This window comes from Oncorhynchus keta, chromosome 23 (assembly GCF_023373465.1).
Source record: "Oncorhynchus keta strain PuntledgeMale-10-30-2019 chromosome 23, Oket_V2, whole genome shotgun sequence".
Classification (NCBI taxonomy): Eukaryota; Metazoa; Chordata; class Actinopteri; order Salmoniformes; family Salmonidae; genus Oncorhynchus; species Oncorhynchus keta.
Genome location: NC_068443.1, coordinates 41,097,961 through 41,114,362, shown reverse-complemented (window position 1 = coordinate 41,114,362; position 16,402 = coordinate 41,097,961). Strand labels below are relative to the sequence as shown.

Below are 16,402 nucleotides of genomic sequence, written 5' to 3'. Positions count from 1 at the left end.
CATTTCACGAACTTTGAAAGTTTCTTCAAGTGCAATTGCAAAAACCATCAAGCAATATAATGAAAATGGCTCTCATGAGGACCACCATAGAAAAGGAAGACCCAGAGTTACCTCTGTTGGAGAGGATAAGTTCATTAGAGTGAACTGCACCTCAGAAATTGCAGCCCAAACAAATGCTTCACAGAGTTCAAGTCACAAACACATCTCAACATCAACTGTTCAGAGGACACTGTGAATCAGGCCTTCATGGTTGAATTGCTGCAAAGAAACCACTACTAAAGGACACCAATAATAAAATGAGACTTGCTTGGGCCAAGAAAGACAAGCAATGGACATTAGACTGTTGGAAATCTGCCCTTTGGTCTGATGAGTTAAAATGTGAGATTTTAGGTTCCAACCGCCATGTTTTAGTGAAACGCAGAGTAGGTGATCTGCGCATGCGTGGCTCCCACCATGAAGCATGGAGGAGGAGGTGTGATGGTGCTTTTCTGGTGACACTGTCAGTGATTTATTCAGGTATGCAGGTAAGACCCAGAACTTAAATGTAAAAATGGTTTAATAATCCAACAGGGGCAGGCACTAGACAGGTCAAATCAGGCAGGGGTCAGTAAACCAGAGGTGGGGGAATGGTCCTGGATGGCAGACAGGCTCAGAGTAGGCAGAGGTCATTAATACAGATGTGGGGCAAAGGTGCAGGCAGGTAGGCAGGTTCAGAGTCAGAACAGGCAAGAGTCAAAAAAAGAGAGACTGGGAAAAGCAGGTGCTGAGACAAAAAAATCTGGTTGACATGACAAACTGGCAAGAGACAATCAGAGAACACAGGTATAAATACACAGGGAATAATGGGGAAGATGGGCGACACCTGGAGGAGGGTCGAGACAATCACAAAGACAGGTGAAACGGATCAGGTTGTGACAAGTAGTTAGTCTAGCCAGCCATCTAAACTTGTATTAATCATGGGCATGGACAAATCCCGACCCTGGATGCAGGGTCCCTTACCTCCAGGGTGCCAACATTGGCTGTATTAGTAATTTTCACCCAGATATCATATTAAATCAAATCAAATGTTACTTGTCACATGCGCCGGATACAACACGTGTAGAGCCTACAGTGAAACGTTTACTTTCAAGCCCTTAACCAACAATGCAGTTTTAAGAAAAAGTATATAGTTTTGTCTACAGTTTATCATGGGAGGATTTTAAAAAATGTAACCAGGCAAGTCAGTTCAGAACAAATTCTTATTTACAATGACGGCCTTCCCGGACGACGCTGGGCCAATTGTGCGCCACCCTATGGGACTCCCAATCTCGGCTGCATGTGATACAGTCTGGATTCGAACCAGGGACTGTAGGGACATGCAATGCCTTAGACCGCTGCACCACTCGGGAGATACAGTGTATAACCCACCAGCTGTATGTTATTCATGTCTTCGTTCAGCCATGACTCGGTGAAACATAAGATATTACAGTTTTTAATGTCGCGTTGGTAGGATATAAGTGCTTTTAGTTCATCCAAATGATTGTCCAGCGATTGCACATTGGCCAATAGGACCGATGGCAAAGGCAGATTAGCCACTCGTCAGCGGATCCTCACAAGGCACCCCGATCTCCATCTATGATACCTATTCTGTCTCTTTCTCCTTTCTCCTCCTTAAGTCATTCCAAAATGGGTATGATTGCAGGAAATGAGCTGTAACTCAAATTGTTATCTCCTCCCCATGGTAAAATGTATACAATTGCAGAAAACTTGCTTTAAAATTGCAACATTTCTATATGCCCCATGGCAAAATTTGTAGAATTGCAGGAAATTAAAAACATCTTTCTATGATCCCCCAAAAGGCTAGATACAGAGGTCTTCAAATCATGAAAGATGTTGCTTTACTGCATCAATGTTCTACAGACACTCACCCTGTCTATTCATTCCTCAATTTATCTCACAATATAGTTTCGAGAAGAATATTACACAAATCACATAAATACTATAATCCAAAGCGTTGCAAAACCGTGAGGACATGTTTTAAAATGATTTTGCCCCTTTAAGTATATAGTGCCAGTGAGCACATTGTGCGGAGGGATCTGATACAGACACGCTCAGGCGCTGCATGATTACATTGGCTTTCTTTCCTGCCCGAGCCAAGACGTGTGTTAACGTTGAAGTGGGGGTAGCTATAGTTGGAGACACTAAATTGACCCGTAAGCAGTGCAACATTGGCTGTGAAGGTCTTGTCCTAGAAACGACATCTTTGAGTGAATAGGAAGCTGTATATTTTTAACAAATTCAAAAATGTCTTGGCAAAGCTACGTGGATAATCTGATGGCCGACGGCAGCTGTCAGGATTCCGCCATTGTTGGGTATACGGACGCCAAATACGTTTGGGCAGCACATGCCGGTGGTACTTTTAGCAACATAACGGTAAGAAATTAAAGGGAAACAAACTGTTATATATAAATAAACAATGAACGTTACTAGTAGATGTTTGTCTGAATCAGAATGAATGCTGCCTGGGATAATCACAACCTCGCCGGACCGAGCAAATAATGAGCTTGCTACCTAATGTTGGCCAGTTAACTAGTACAGTAGCTAGCGACCGTTAGCTAGCTTCACCGCCTATCCCCTTTTGGCCAGCAAAGTCGATACGTCTAGCAAGCTAGTTTGCTATTGCTAACGTCAAATTGGTACACTGATTTGTTGTTCAATAATATTGAACTGATGTGAATATAACCAGGCAACTACTCGAATGCCAATTATGCAATATTTGCTGGCTGCTATCAATGTTAGGTAGCGTGATGTACTAGCAGTCTGCTTGCCGACGTTAGCCAATGAATGAGTGTCGTTGTCTGAAGCTAGCTAACATCAGAGCCATATATCAGAGCCATATATTCGACCCACTAACGTTACTAGGCTAGCTTAGCCAATAGCCAACTATCGTTAGTTGGCTAGGTAAGGAAATTAAGACTTGTATTGCCAACGTTAGCTAACGTTAGTATACACGAATAAACAGTTGAGGCCGCTAGCTAACGTCAGTTGCTTACTACTAGTAGTAAAGTTATTTGGCTAATAGCCAAGTTTGCTACCTAATGTTTCGAATTGGAGACGCTAGCCAATATTTGTGCATACATTTCGACTTTTTTTAATATCTAACTGTCTGGATAAGTAAATGTAATTGGTAGCTAGCTATTTTCTTAGCTAACTAGCTGAAAGAATGCTTAAACGTTTTGCTCAAATCAGGACCAAGATGGCTGCTCCCCCATGTCATCCACAATGGGTAAACTTGCTAACTACCTAGATAAGTTTGCAACCAGTTATTGCATTTTGACATCAGATTAGCTAAATGCTGTACTACTTGAACATTATTCCTCAGGTGTAATCAAACCAACTGGTAATTCGTCATGTGTTAAAAACAGAGGCTCCCTAGAGCAAAAAGGGGAGGACCATCAATGAATTTCAAAGAGTAAAACATATAAAGTTAAAACTATACCAAATATATTCACATGTCACCAAATAATTAAAACACTGTTTTGCAATGAAGGTCTACAGTAGCCTCAACAGCGCTCTGTAGGGTAACACCATGGTGTAGCTGGAGGACAGCTAGCTTCTGTCCTCTGGGTACATTGACTTCAATACAAAACCTAGGAGGCTCATGGTTCTTACCCCTTCCATAGAAATACACAGTAATTATGACAACTTCCGTAGGACGTCCTCCAACCAGTCAGTGCTCTTGTAGCATGAACTGACATGTTGTCTACCCAATCAAAGGATCAGATAATGAATCTAGTACTGAAAGCATAAGATACATGTAGCACTGCACAGTGCATTACATGTGGTGTGTAGTTGACTCAAGAGAGAAAGATGATAGTTGAACAGTTTTGAACCAATTCATATCTTACATGAAGGAGAAGCAAGAGAGCAATATTTTGCTATGAAAGTGATCTGTATTTACATGTGATCAGGGGTGTAGTCATTCTGGTGGTGGTGGTGGGGGGGGTCTTAAATGGTAGCAAATTAAATGGAGATATATATTCTGGAATTTGTCCAATAGAAACTTGTTTGCAGTTGTTGGACTGATGACGCAGGCAAGAGTGCAAGGCGGATATTGAATGTCACTGTCTGTCACGTCAATTTCTTTCTTTCAACCTGTGTTCCGCTTCGTTGTAAACTTTGATGTTACATTGAACTGAATGACTAGAATATGACTGAGAGCCATGAAATATGGACATGCTTGTGAAGAAAAACAAATCTTCCTCCCTCATCTTAAACGTCACTGACCGCCACTGGTTCAAAAGTAACATTCATACTCTCCTTCAAACTGTATAAATTAATAATCAATTTTGGCAAACATGAACACACCTGTGATTACTACAGCTGTGTGTTTATGAAAGGACCAGGGTGTTGTAAAAAAATCTAATGGGTGCTTTTATTAATGGGTGCTTTTATTAATAAGTGGTACCACAACCACCAATAAAATCAAGATTTGACTAAGACAGGTTGAGGTTTGCAGTTTTCTTAAATTAATAAAAGATCACTTGTGCATTAGAATACTTCTGTTGTGCTCTTTTTCGGGAGATACCGTCGCCCTTTAAAATATGACTTAAACCCAGATGAGCACCCCATTCCATAGAAGCTTTTAATGGCACATGTCATTTCTAAACGTAACATGTCTGCATGAACTTTCTGTGTACTACCACTGTTTTTCAGCCTCAAGAAATTGATGTCCTCATTGGAAAGGACAGGACTAGCTTCTTCACCAACGGCATGGCCTTGGGTTCAAAGAAGTGCTCGGTCATCAGAGACAGCCTCCATAGTGAAGGGGACTGGACAATGGACATCAGGACAAAGAGTCAAGGAGGAGAGCCAACGTACAACATTACTGTAGGCAAAGCTGTCAAAGGTAAAGGGTGACCACTTTTTATAGTGGTAAAAAAAAAGTCAGGTATTGCAACATTCTAGGATGTATCTGTGGCTATAACATACTCAAGTGTTGTCCTTAATCAACGCAAGCATCTTGCAGATTGTTGGTGGTTATTTATTCTCTAATGCTCTCTGTTCTCATATTAGTATATGCAGTTTAAAATAACATTTTTAAATTAAAAAAAACAGCAGAATATATTATTGTTAGTCTGAGCATGAAATATTGCAGAGGGAAGTGTGTATTTGTTCCATCAATTTTAGACAAGGGGTACAATTTAAGGTATGACATTGTAAGCCACAGCACACAGAAATTGGAGAACTGTTAAATTCTCACTGGTCGGCAAGATGTCCATTGTGGCAAAGTTCATGTTACTTCCTTGGATCCATACTTTGTTTGAGAAATGCTAATGGTGCATTATGCTTCATTCTATTTAGTGTGTTGAGGTTCAGAAATTACATGAGAAAAGAAACAAGAAGCCCAGGTTTACCTACTAAGTCGATCTGCCTTTGTGGTCCTTGATGCTTGCGCACATCGCACAGAATGTTGATCTAGAGTTCGTTCGTATGCCAATCGTTCAATGTGCTGTAGATTTCTGGCTCCCGACATTTTTCACAGATGCTACATGTGAAATCGGTGTGCACTCGGGCTCACAAATTTGAGGCGCTAAGGGCTCTTGGTCAGCTAACTCTATTGGTGTGTCTGAGCCCTTTACTCTGATCGCCTGTCATCACCGGAGTCTAATCAACAACTCTGAGGGTCTTTACCTTTGATTATTTTCTTAAGCTGCTCCTTAACTATTGGGTGGTTGTCAACCTAACTAACATTTTAGCTGCATGCTTTGGGTAGTCTGTTTAATGCCTATATTATTCCTAGTCATCTTGTCACTCTGGACAGTAGCCTACAATGTCTTCACATTTTGACACACTTGACTTGATTGCAAGCAGTATGGGTCTATAGCTGGCTTAATTTTGGATAAACTAGCAGTCCATTGACTTCTGTTTTCAAGTCAGTCTGTCATGTTTTGAAATGCTACATGAGTTAATAATATTCTGGCTCAAATGTTTTTGGGCAAGACGGATGAAGAGAAATGGTAGGTGACTGTCTTATCACCCTGTGAAACTTTCTCTAACATCACTAATAATCCTGACTCAGGTGCCAGTGAAGAAGTGGCTCTAAAAACACCACACACATCCCTCACATTACTCTTCAGATGGAAGGTTGTGTGTGTGTGTGTGGTAAACCACATGGTCTGTAGTGGTTATGATGACCCTGATAAAAGTAGCCTAATAAACCAGAGATTATATGAGCCTGGCCTGTATACACTCCTATGGGGCAGAAATCTTTTTGACTTGCCTTTTTTAGTCAATTTGGCTTTTACCTGGTGTCTGTACAGTTGACCAGTTTCTAAAAACATTTGTCCTCTACATTTGCAAGTGTGCATTGAACTTGTATGCAAGTATTCAGTGAACTTGTGAAGGATAGATTTTTCTCTGGAGTTACTGTGTCTACTTGGTTTAATGTAAAGCTTTAGAGCTTATAGTAAATACTTTATTTGCTCCTACAAAAAGGATAAATCATACCATAATAGTTGGCTGTAGTATTGTAGGTGTTTTGACCACTGACAAAGGCTTTATGGGTATTTCCCTGTAAGCGTGCTCTTCCCTGTAATACAAATGCAAAACAAGTAGCCATAACTTTATCTTCAGTTATGCCAACTGTGCACCTCCATTTTGTTACTAACCTTTCCTTCACGTGACTGCCTTTTCTTTAACCTCTTAATACTCTAAACTTTTCCCTTTTCCTTTCTTCTCTTTCAGTCTTGGTTCTTGTAATGGGCAAAGAAGGGGTCCACGGAGGCGGATTGAATAAGAAGGCATACTCAATGGCAAAATACTTGAGGGATTCGGGGTTCTAGTGTCACCATGCTTGCTTAGTTAAAATTGAGGGACAAAAAGAAGAGAATAAAATATTGCTTTTAAGATTTCTTCTGCAAACAGTCAAATGTCGTGGAAACTTTAATAGCAATGAAGAGTAATGGTCGTGGTGGGAACATCCTATGTCACTTTTATCCCCACTCTTAGTGGGGGGAAAAGACTATTTTCAGTTTTGTTCATTTTTCTTTTTGTTTCCTTGTGTGCTCCAGCATTAGTTTTAGTCATGGGAAAGGAAGGGGTCCATGGCGGACAGCTCAACAAGAAAGCATTTACCATGGCTGAGCACCTGAGGAAGTCTGGATATTGAAGCAGCCTCTACCCATCATCTTTCTCACCTCCATTGTTGACAGTACTTTGAGGATTAGTTAGCAGACATTGGTACTCTTCCCCAGTTCCATTTTTATGTACACCCTTTGTTTTATTTTTTGTTAATTCATGTTTTTTTTGTCCCTTTTCCTCACCATTCTTTCTCAGAGCATTAACACTATGTACCCTATTTCTGACACTAAAGTAAGAGCATGTTCATCAGAAATGGTTGAAATGTATATTTACCAAAAGGGAAATGTGCAAAGAAATTCATAAAAAATATAATTAAACTGTGTACCAAATTTGGACTTGGCTGGTATAAACAAATACTTAGTAATTGGAAAATGACAGGAGGAAGCATACCTTAATTGGCTGCGTCATTCGATGGTGCGGACAGTTTTGCATAGGAAAATGTATTTTCAGAATTTTGAAGCGATGACCGTCTGGTGTGGTCTCCTTTCCTCAGCATGTCAGGGTTTGAAAGTTGCATGCATATCTTTTAGTAGCCTTTCCCAAACCTTTATATTCCATCCAGAAATGTTATTTTAATTCAGTCCTTCTTGCATTGTCATTTGATACATACATCATTAAGGTAAATATTTCCTCCAGCATAGTCCTCTAAACATACTTTGAAACCCCTCAGCTGAGTCAGCCCACTATTTAGATTTTCTTTTCTTTAGGTTGCATTATCTTCCATCAACTGCTTTTGCTGTTGTAACTTGAATGTGGTCTTACAAGTCATTGATGTGGTGTTGGAATATTGTTTGAAAGTAATGGCAGATAAGATCAGCATTGCTGAGTTTAAAAAATATATATATTCCTCCCATGAACCTTCAATATGTCTTAAAGTCCTCATGGACATTCCATCTTTGCAATAGCTCAGGAACATATCTAGGATATGCCAGCTCCTGCAATTTAATTTTACACGGCTGACATTGCGCAGTGTATCGTCCCTACAAACCATGTTTTGGCAAGTTATTTTCCATAGGACCAATTGTCTGTCAGGGTGATTTTCAGAATAGCTTCAAACCATTGTGAAAGATTGTTGCCCTCATTTTGTCAGTCATTAGACACTATACTTCAGATGGCTTTAAAACACTTTCTGCTTCTTTAGATTACTTAAACTAATTGATTTACTGCTAATTTGTTAACGGGTGAAATTGCAGTCTCATTGGACAACTGGTAATGAGTGTATTCTTAGTGAATGACCGTAAACTCAAGCTCGGCTGGGCAAAACTCTTTGAATGAGTTGCCTTGTGCTCTACTCATCAAATATGTATCAGCAACTGTCAGCACACTACTTAACAGTATATTAAAAACAACATTGAAAGTGTTTACACTAAATTGGTGGAAAACGGTGTTGGTTGGAATAAGAACACTAGTGAGTTGTCTTGTGAAAACTTTCAAAGAGAACTATCCTGTGCCATAATGTAGATCTGATCTGTTGCTACTGTGAGTTAGATTTTGAACTTCTGTCCCAGCAAGAACTATGGCTCTTTCCTCCTGTAAAGGCTTTGTGGAATATGTCCAGAACTACACATTTCACACTGATTTGTGATTTTTCTTTCCCCTATGCATTTGGATTCAGTCAGTTATTAAATTTGCATTTTGATAAATGTTTGGGGGAAAATGCCATAAATTGATAAATCACCTTGTTTACAGACAGATCAAATAAAAGTTATTCCAACCAGAACTGTCAACCTGTGTTTGTGCTTTATTTCCTGTTTAGGTTTTAATCCATTTGTATGGTGAAAGTGCTCAAATAGAAATGTGCGGAAACATGCAAGACACTTTACAATTTATGATGTTTACACAGGCAGCCCAATTCTGATCTAATTACACTAATTGGTATTTTGACCAAAAGCTATTTTGACAATAATTGGACAGGCGTTCAGAATTGGGTTGCCTGTGTAAACAGCCTGAGAGGATTTCGTGTGAAAGCAATATTGCTTATGCCTGTCATGCATGCTGTGTTTACACAGTCAGCCTAATTCAGTCTTTTTAACCAATCGCCGATCTTTACACATCAGGTATTTTTCAGAGCTGAGGGGTATATTATGATTGAAGCTAAATCTATTCGGTTTTTATTTTAAATAGCCAACTTCCGTTAGCTTCACATTCCAGCTCAGGGTTCATCTGCGCTACGATGGCGGATGTGTGAATTGCTTGTCCGCCTGCCGCTAAGTAGCAGGCTTTTAACTGCGCATGCATTTCGTACGTGTCAAGTCAAACGCTGAACTCTTCATTGAGGCAATGCTGAAACATCAATCAACAGGCGAGTCTGAGCCACATTTAGACTTTGTGCTGAGATCAAAAACGAAATTTAAAATTAAAGTTATCTTGCAAATTCTGCGGGCTATGGTATAAAATAGGCTTGTTGAGGTGCTGTCTATTGATTGACGTTAATGTCGTCTTTGGTGTGCTTGGTATTTTAACATTTTAATTATTAAAATATTGAATCAGTCAAATTAAGGGGATAACGTAGTTTTTGCGAGAGGGAGAGAATATTTCATTGGTCCTCAACTCGCAGCTCAAGACACTTCATTCAGGATAAATTGAGTGACTGAGTTGACCTGCCCAGGAGCAGTTTTTTTCAGAGGATTCATTGGCGTAGAAATGTATGTTGCTAAAAGGTGAGACACATGCGTGCTACCGTTTATCCCCTTGAACTCAGTTGACCAAAGTTACCTTGATGGAAAATATTCTCAGCATGTACATCAAAGAAATACCACTAATTCATCATAGACGCATATTATCAGTTGCTTTCACATGGAAAGAAATATAGTTTATAATGTAGATAAGACATGCCTCATGTAGAATAGGGACTTTTAGCTATATACAACAAATTTACCCTCCTGAATGTGACACAGGTCATTTGATTATAGACACCTGTGAATGGGAGTCTGGTCGGTAATTATCTTCAGCCCACAAGTAACCTTACAGCTGTATATACCCAGAATCTGGTGACAGTGACCACCTTTACATGCACACCAATGTCCTGTTATTGTTCGGGATACTCAAGTATTCTGTTTTTGAGTTGACAAACATCCTATCCCGTTTACAATGACCCTAAAAAGCTTGTATCCCGGTTATGATAAACCCGGATAAGATGCCTGGGATAGGCTGATCTTAAATGGTATACTGTGGCATGTCAACACCTTATCCTGTTTACTGTTGTTTTTTGCAGTCTGTGCATACTCAGTTTCACATGTGATGGTGTTTTCATTCGAATCTCAAACCAATCACGTTAAAAAGTAGGATATACCTGCACATTTCGAGCCACCATAGTAATTCCATAACTTATTTTGCTTATACACTGTATTGGACCTTATAGCCAACTGGCTTAGGCTACTTTCACCCCTAATTTAGATATGTTTCTGCTTATAATTTCCGACATTTGGTAGGCCATTTGTTTGTCAACTATAGTTCTATACATGCAGCTTCTCTTCTGTCATAACCTGTTGCCCTGGCCTAGAAAACGAAGTAAAGTAGTGCTCACAAGAATGTCTTACATCGGTAGAATTAATGCATTCATAATCTAGTTAACGTTGGTAAAGTTGTCTGTTTCGTTTAGGGACTGGGGAGAAAACTGAATAACTCCAAAACAGTGGAAAGATTGTTCCTGTGCAAAATGTCCAAATGTCATCAAATTTGACAGGTTTTAAATAAATTAAAAGCTGATAAAACGATTAAACATGTCTCTGTTATGAGCATATGAGCGACTATCTGGAATACGATGTGCATGTAAACTTGGTCACAGAAAGAGACCGAAATACCTGAAAAAGTGGGAGGAGTGGTTGGAGAAATTCACTTCATCCATACTTTGATAAAGAGTCTCTACCTTCTCATGTAAAGTAATGCTTTATGAGATCCTTCATGCCCAAATCCCCTCAGTGTAATAATTTGCAAAAGATTTGGTCATGTGGCAAGTGTATGCAGATGGGAAGAGTATTGAATGCCAGTAGAGGTCATATGCTGGTGAACATGTGCCTGAATTCCCAGATTGTCCTGTAAGGGTAAATTAAACAGAGTTAGGTGAGGATGGAGAACAATCCACACTTTTTTGGGGGGGACTTTTTGATTGTTCTCCATCCTCCCCTGATTCAGAATGTACCATTTTCATGCCATGCTTGGTTCAATAGCTATTGATGAGAGAACTGAATATACAGTTGAAGTCGGTTTTCCTCCTTACTGCCAATCAGTTGTGTTGTGACAAGACAGGGTGGTACAGTTGAAGATGGGAGTTTACATACACCTTAACCGAATACATTTAAACTCAGTTTTTCACAATTCCCGAAATTCAATCCTAGTAAAAATTCCCTGTCTTAGGTCAGTTAAGATCACCACTTTATTTTAAGAATGTGAAATGTCAGAATAATAGTAGAGAGAATGATTTATTTCAGATTTTATTTCTGTCATCACATTCCCAGTGGGTCAGAAGTTTACATGCACTCAATTATTATTTGGTAGCATTGTCTTTCAATTGTTTAACTTGGGTCAAACATTACGGGTAGCCTTCCACAAGCTTGCCACAATAAGTTGGGTGAATTTTGGCCCATTCCTTCTGACAGAGCTGGTGTAACTGAGTCTGGTTTGTCGGCATCCTTGCTCGGACAAGCTTTTTCAGTTCTGCCCACACATTTTCTATAGGATTGAGGTCAAGGCTTTGTGATGGCCACTCCAATACCTTGACTTTGTTGTCCTTAAGCCATTTTGCAACAACTTTGGAAGTATGCTTGGGGTCATTGTCCATTTGGAAGACCCATTTGCGACCAAGCTTTATCTTCCTGATTGATGTTTTGAGATTTTGCTTCAATATATACACATCATTTCCCTAATTTTGGCTCCAATAGACCCTAATCGTCCATGTTGGCCCCTATCTGCTGGTGTTCCTGGTCGATCTCCTGGCCATCATCATCGAGGTGCAGGATTATGTAGGAAATGAACTGGAACATGTATTGCCACAGCACCAGGGCCAGGTACAAGTAGAACTCGCTGCAGTCGACTGTGCATTGGTTGCCTGAGAAGTTGCTCTCACAGTCACAGTGGAAGCCATTGGGGAGGTTGTGGCAGTAGCCTCTGTTATCACAGGGGCCTGATGAGCACTCATCGAAGTCTAACTCACACCTGTACAGAAGGGGATTTTTTTTTAAGTATAGTATTTCATGAAGTAAATAATATCAATATCTTATATAAATAAATACATTTTGTTATTCAAATACCTTGGTACAATATTACAAGACACAGATATTGGCTGTCTTTTACTAACCATGTGAATGCACAGATTTGTGATTATATTGTGAGGTGAGCGTAAATTGACCAACATTTTGTATATTCCCAATTTGTGTTTTTGAGAATGAGTCAATTTACAAATAAAAATGTAAAGAAGAGCTCAAATCTTCATTTAGGAGAGGGATAGTTATGGTAGCAATAAGGCCCGGGGGTGTGGTATATGGCCAATATACCACCGCTGAGGTGGTATACACAACGCAATGTTGATTGCCTGGACACAGGCCTTAGCCATGGTATATTGGCCATGTATAACAAACACCCGAGGTGCCTTATTGCTATTATATACTGTTTACCAACGTAATTAGAAAAGTAAAAACCTGAGAAGTCATACCTGTGGTTTACGGTCTGATATACCACAGCTGTCAGACAGTTTATAATCATAATGATATGATAAAACATTTCTAAATATTGACATGCTGTTGCGTTCTTCTCAACAGCTGATGTTGCGCTTATCTTGATTGATTTAAGGATTTCTCCAGTAATTAAAACAAATATTTTATACATTTCTGGTATTTGGCACATTACTTTAAGCAATCCACAAAAGTTATTTTCCAGTTCCTGTATTGTATTTATTATGTATACGTACACAATAATATTAGAGTAGCATAAACATTAATTGAAAAATTATCGATTTAGTTTATTGTGCATATTTTATGGCGTGATAATGGATTCTGTAGAATATACAGTATTATATAGTATCTGCTAGTAAAAACATGTCTTAAAACCTCTTAAGTATCGACCCCTTTTTTTCCATTTTTCACCTAAAATAACATATCCAAATCTGTAGCTCAGGACCTGAAGCAAGGATGTGCATATTCTTGATACCATTTGAAAGGAAACACTTTGAAGTTTGTGGAAATGTTCAATCAATGTTGCAGAATATAACATTTTAGATCTGGTAAAAGATAATACAAAGAAAAAAAACTATTTTTTTGTACCATCTTTGATAAAAAATAATGTGTATATACTAGGGCTATCAGAGTTAATCAGTCCAGTTTATGTCATTTTAGTGCACCCAAATACATAATATTTACAGCTAAAACCAGCAATGCAATGTAAAAAGTTTGAGTTGAAAGGTCCAATGCAGCTGTTTTTAATCGCAATATCAAATAATCTATGGGTAACACTTTAAGTACTTTCAATTACAATTTAATTGTTTTCAATTACAATTATCATAAATCAACAAAATGGCTTCTTAGCAAAGGGTAATTTCTCAAGCAAGAATCTTGCTAGGTTTTTACGGACATGATTGTAGTATACTATAGTTTAGTTTATTTTATTTTATTTTTACAGGGACAGTGCACATTAATCAACGTTTCAGTAAAAGTGCCGGTTTTAGCCAGCCGGCTAATTTTCAACCGCAGTCCCTGGGCAGGTTATTAAAAACAATTACAATATAGACAATAGCACCATAGACATAGCAACATAGCAACACAGGACAAGCAAGACATAGCATACAGACAGAGCAACATAGAACAAAAAGCAGCAAGACAAAATTCATAAAAGCAACAAAGTGTTTCCACACCTCACAAGCTACAGACAACATGGAAAGCGGCAACACACAGCTAGGGACCATGTTCACAAATCTGATTGACCTTTAGCCATGTCTTAAAGCATTTTGTGAAAGTGTGATATGTGGTGCAGTTATGTGTGTCTGATGGCAGTGTATTCCAGACATGGGAAGCTCTCACAGAGAATGCAGATTTACTAAAGGTGCTTTTCCTTAGGGGAACTATACAGTCACCTCTCATGGCAGACCTTGTGGATCTGCTGCCATATGTCTGGGTTTTCTGTTTAACAAAAATATTGAGTGGAGGGGAGCCAGGCCATTAAGGATATTGAATACAAGACATGCGTCGGTGTATTGCACAAGATTTTCCCAACTCAAGAGCTCATGTTTTCTAAGGATGTGACAATGATGATGGCTATTGGGCTTCCTATCAAGCACTTTGAGAGCCTGTTTGTAGACAGACTGAATAGGTTTTAATGTTGTACAGCAAGCTTGGGCCCAACTAGTCAAGCAGTATGTTAAGTGGGGGAGTATCATAGATTTGAAGTACAGTTTTGCTACCTCTGTAGTCAAATAGCATTCACTGTAGCTTTTTGTGGACTTTAATACTGTAGTATTTACTGTAGTATACTGTTGTATTTACAGTTAACTATAGTATAAATCATGTTTATAGTACAGATTATGGTATACTGTATTATTTACTGTAGTGTTTTTGCAGACCTTAATCATTTACTCTTGTGTTTTATTATCTTTGAGATAGAAGTGGAGGCTTTTTCTTTGATGAAACATACTGGAGAAATACTAAAACAGCACATTTTCAATAACCTGTAAGTAGTTAATATTGGCATCTATTTACTATAGTTCAGAGTTTCTGCTCTTTTCAATAACTTTAAGGAACACAATATACAGTGCATTCGGAAAGTATTCAGACCACTTCTTTCCACATATTGTTACGCTACGTCGTTCCCCCTCCCCCATCAATCGACACACAATATCCCATTTACATAAGTATTCAGACCTTTTACTCAGTAGTTTGTTGATCCATTGGCAGCGATTAGAGCCACGAGTCTTCTTGGGTATGATGCTACAAGCTTGGCACACCTGTATTTGGGGAGTTTCTCCCATTCTTCTCTGCAGATCCTCTCAAGCTCTGTCAGGTTGATTGGGCAGTGTCACTGCAAAGCTATTTTCAGGTCTCTCCAGGAATGTTTGATCGGGTTCAAGTCCGGGCTCTGGGTGGGCCACTCAACGACATTCAGAGACTTGTCCCGAAGCCATTCCTGCTTTGTCTTGGTTGTGTGCTTAGGATCATTTTTCTGTTCTAGGTTTTTATCAAGGATCTCTCTGTACTTTGCTCCGTTCATCCTGACTAGTCTCCCATTCCCTGCCTCTAAAAAAAAACACAGCATGATGCTGCTGCCACCACCATGCTTCAGTGTAGGAATGGTGCCAGGTCTGCTCCAGACATGACCCCTGGCATTCTGGCCAAAGAGTTTAATTTTGGTTTCATCATACCAGAGAATCTTGTTTCTCATGTTTTTCTTTAGGTGCCTTTTGGCAAACTCCCAAGTGGGCTGCCATGTGCCTTTTACTGAAGAGTGGCCTTATTGGTGGAGTGCTGCAGAGATGGTTGTCCTTCTGGAAGGTTCACCCATCTCCACAGAGGAACTCTGGACCTCTATCAGTGACCGTTGGGTTCTTGGTCACCTCCCTGACCAAGGCCCTTCTACACCGATTGCTCAGTTTGTCCGGGAGCCCATCTCTAGGAAGAGTCTTGGTGGTTCCAAACTTCTTCTATTTAAGAATGATAGAGGCCACTGTGTTCTTGGGGACCTTCAATGCTGCAGACATTTGTTGGTACCCTTCTCCAGATCTGTGCCTTGAGACAATCCTGTCTCAGAGCTCTACAGAAAAATTCCTTCGGCCTCATGTATTGGCTTTTGCTCTGATGTGCACTGTCAACTGTGGGACCTTATATAGACCGACAGGTGTGTGCCTTTCCAAATCATGTCCAATCAATTGAATTTACTACAGGTGGACTCTAGTCAAGTTGTAGAAACATCTCAAGGATGGTCAATGGAAACAGGATGCATCTGATCTAAATTTCAAGTCTCATAGCAAAGGTTCTGAGTTCTGATGTGAATAAGGTATTTCTGTTATTTGTTTTTAATAAATTAGCAAACATTTCTAAACCTGTTTTCACTTTGTTATTATGTGTAGATTGATTAGGGAACATGTTTTATTTAACCAATTTTAGAACAGGGCTGTAACATAAGAAAAATGTGGAAAAATACTTTCTAAATTCACTGAATGGTCTTGCCTCTCAAATATAATCCAGTTGAATCAGGAATTCCCCATAGTAGCTGTTTAGGCCCCTTGCTTTTTTCAATTTTTACAGAGTAAAGCCAGAGTGACTGTATGCGGATGACACAACACTATACACGTCAGCTA

At 39.3% G+C, this 16,402-nt stretch overlaps 2 protein-coding genes across 4 annotated transcripts in view; one reads left to right on the top strand and one right to left on the bottom strand.

Annotated features, from left to right (window-relative positions):
* Positions 1–2,065: 2,065 nt before the first annotated feature.
* Positions 2,066–8,849, top strand: LOC118402335 (profilin-2-like). 3 transcript variants are annotated; one of them, XM_052477224.1, is made up of 4 exons: positions 2,067–2,412; positions 4,696–4,888; positions 6,727–6,782; positions 7,053–7,196. In XM_052477224.1, the coding sequence occupies exons 1-4, from the start codon at positions 2,284–2,286 to the stop codon at positions 7,056–7,058; spliced, it is 384 nt and encodes a 127-aa protein (XP_052333184.1). In that variant the 5' UTR covers positions 2,067–2,283; the 3' UTR covers positions 7,059–7,196. The 3 variants fall into 3 exon arrangements, with proteins under 3 accessions (XP_035656359.1, XP_052333184.1, XP_035656358.1); XM_035800466.2 differs by lacking the exon at positions 7,053–7,196 and having other exon boundaries at positions 2,066–2,412; positions 6,727–7,046; XM_035800465.2 differs by lacking the exon at positions 6,727–6,782 and having other exon boundaries at positions 2,077–2,412; positions 7,053–8,849.
* Positions 8,850–11,383: 2,534 nt separating this feature from the next.
* LOC118402334 (protein crumbs homolog 1-like) overlaps positions 11,384–16,402 on the bottom strand; it is a 40,959-nt gene continuing 35,940 nt past the window's right edge. The window contains exon 8 of the mRNA XM_052477223.1: positions 11,384–12,276. Within this exon, the coding sequence (XP_052333183.1) occupies positions 12,006–12,276 (271 nt within the window). The 3' untranslated portion in view covers positions 11,384–12,005. The remainder of the gene's footprint in view (positions 12,277–16,402) is intronic.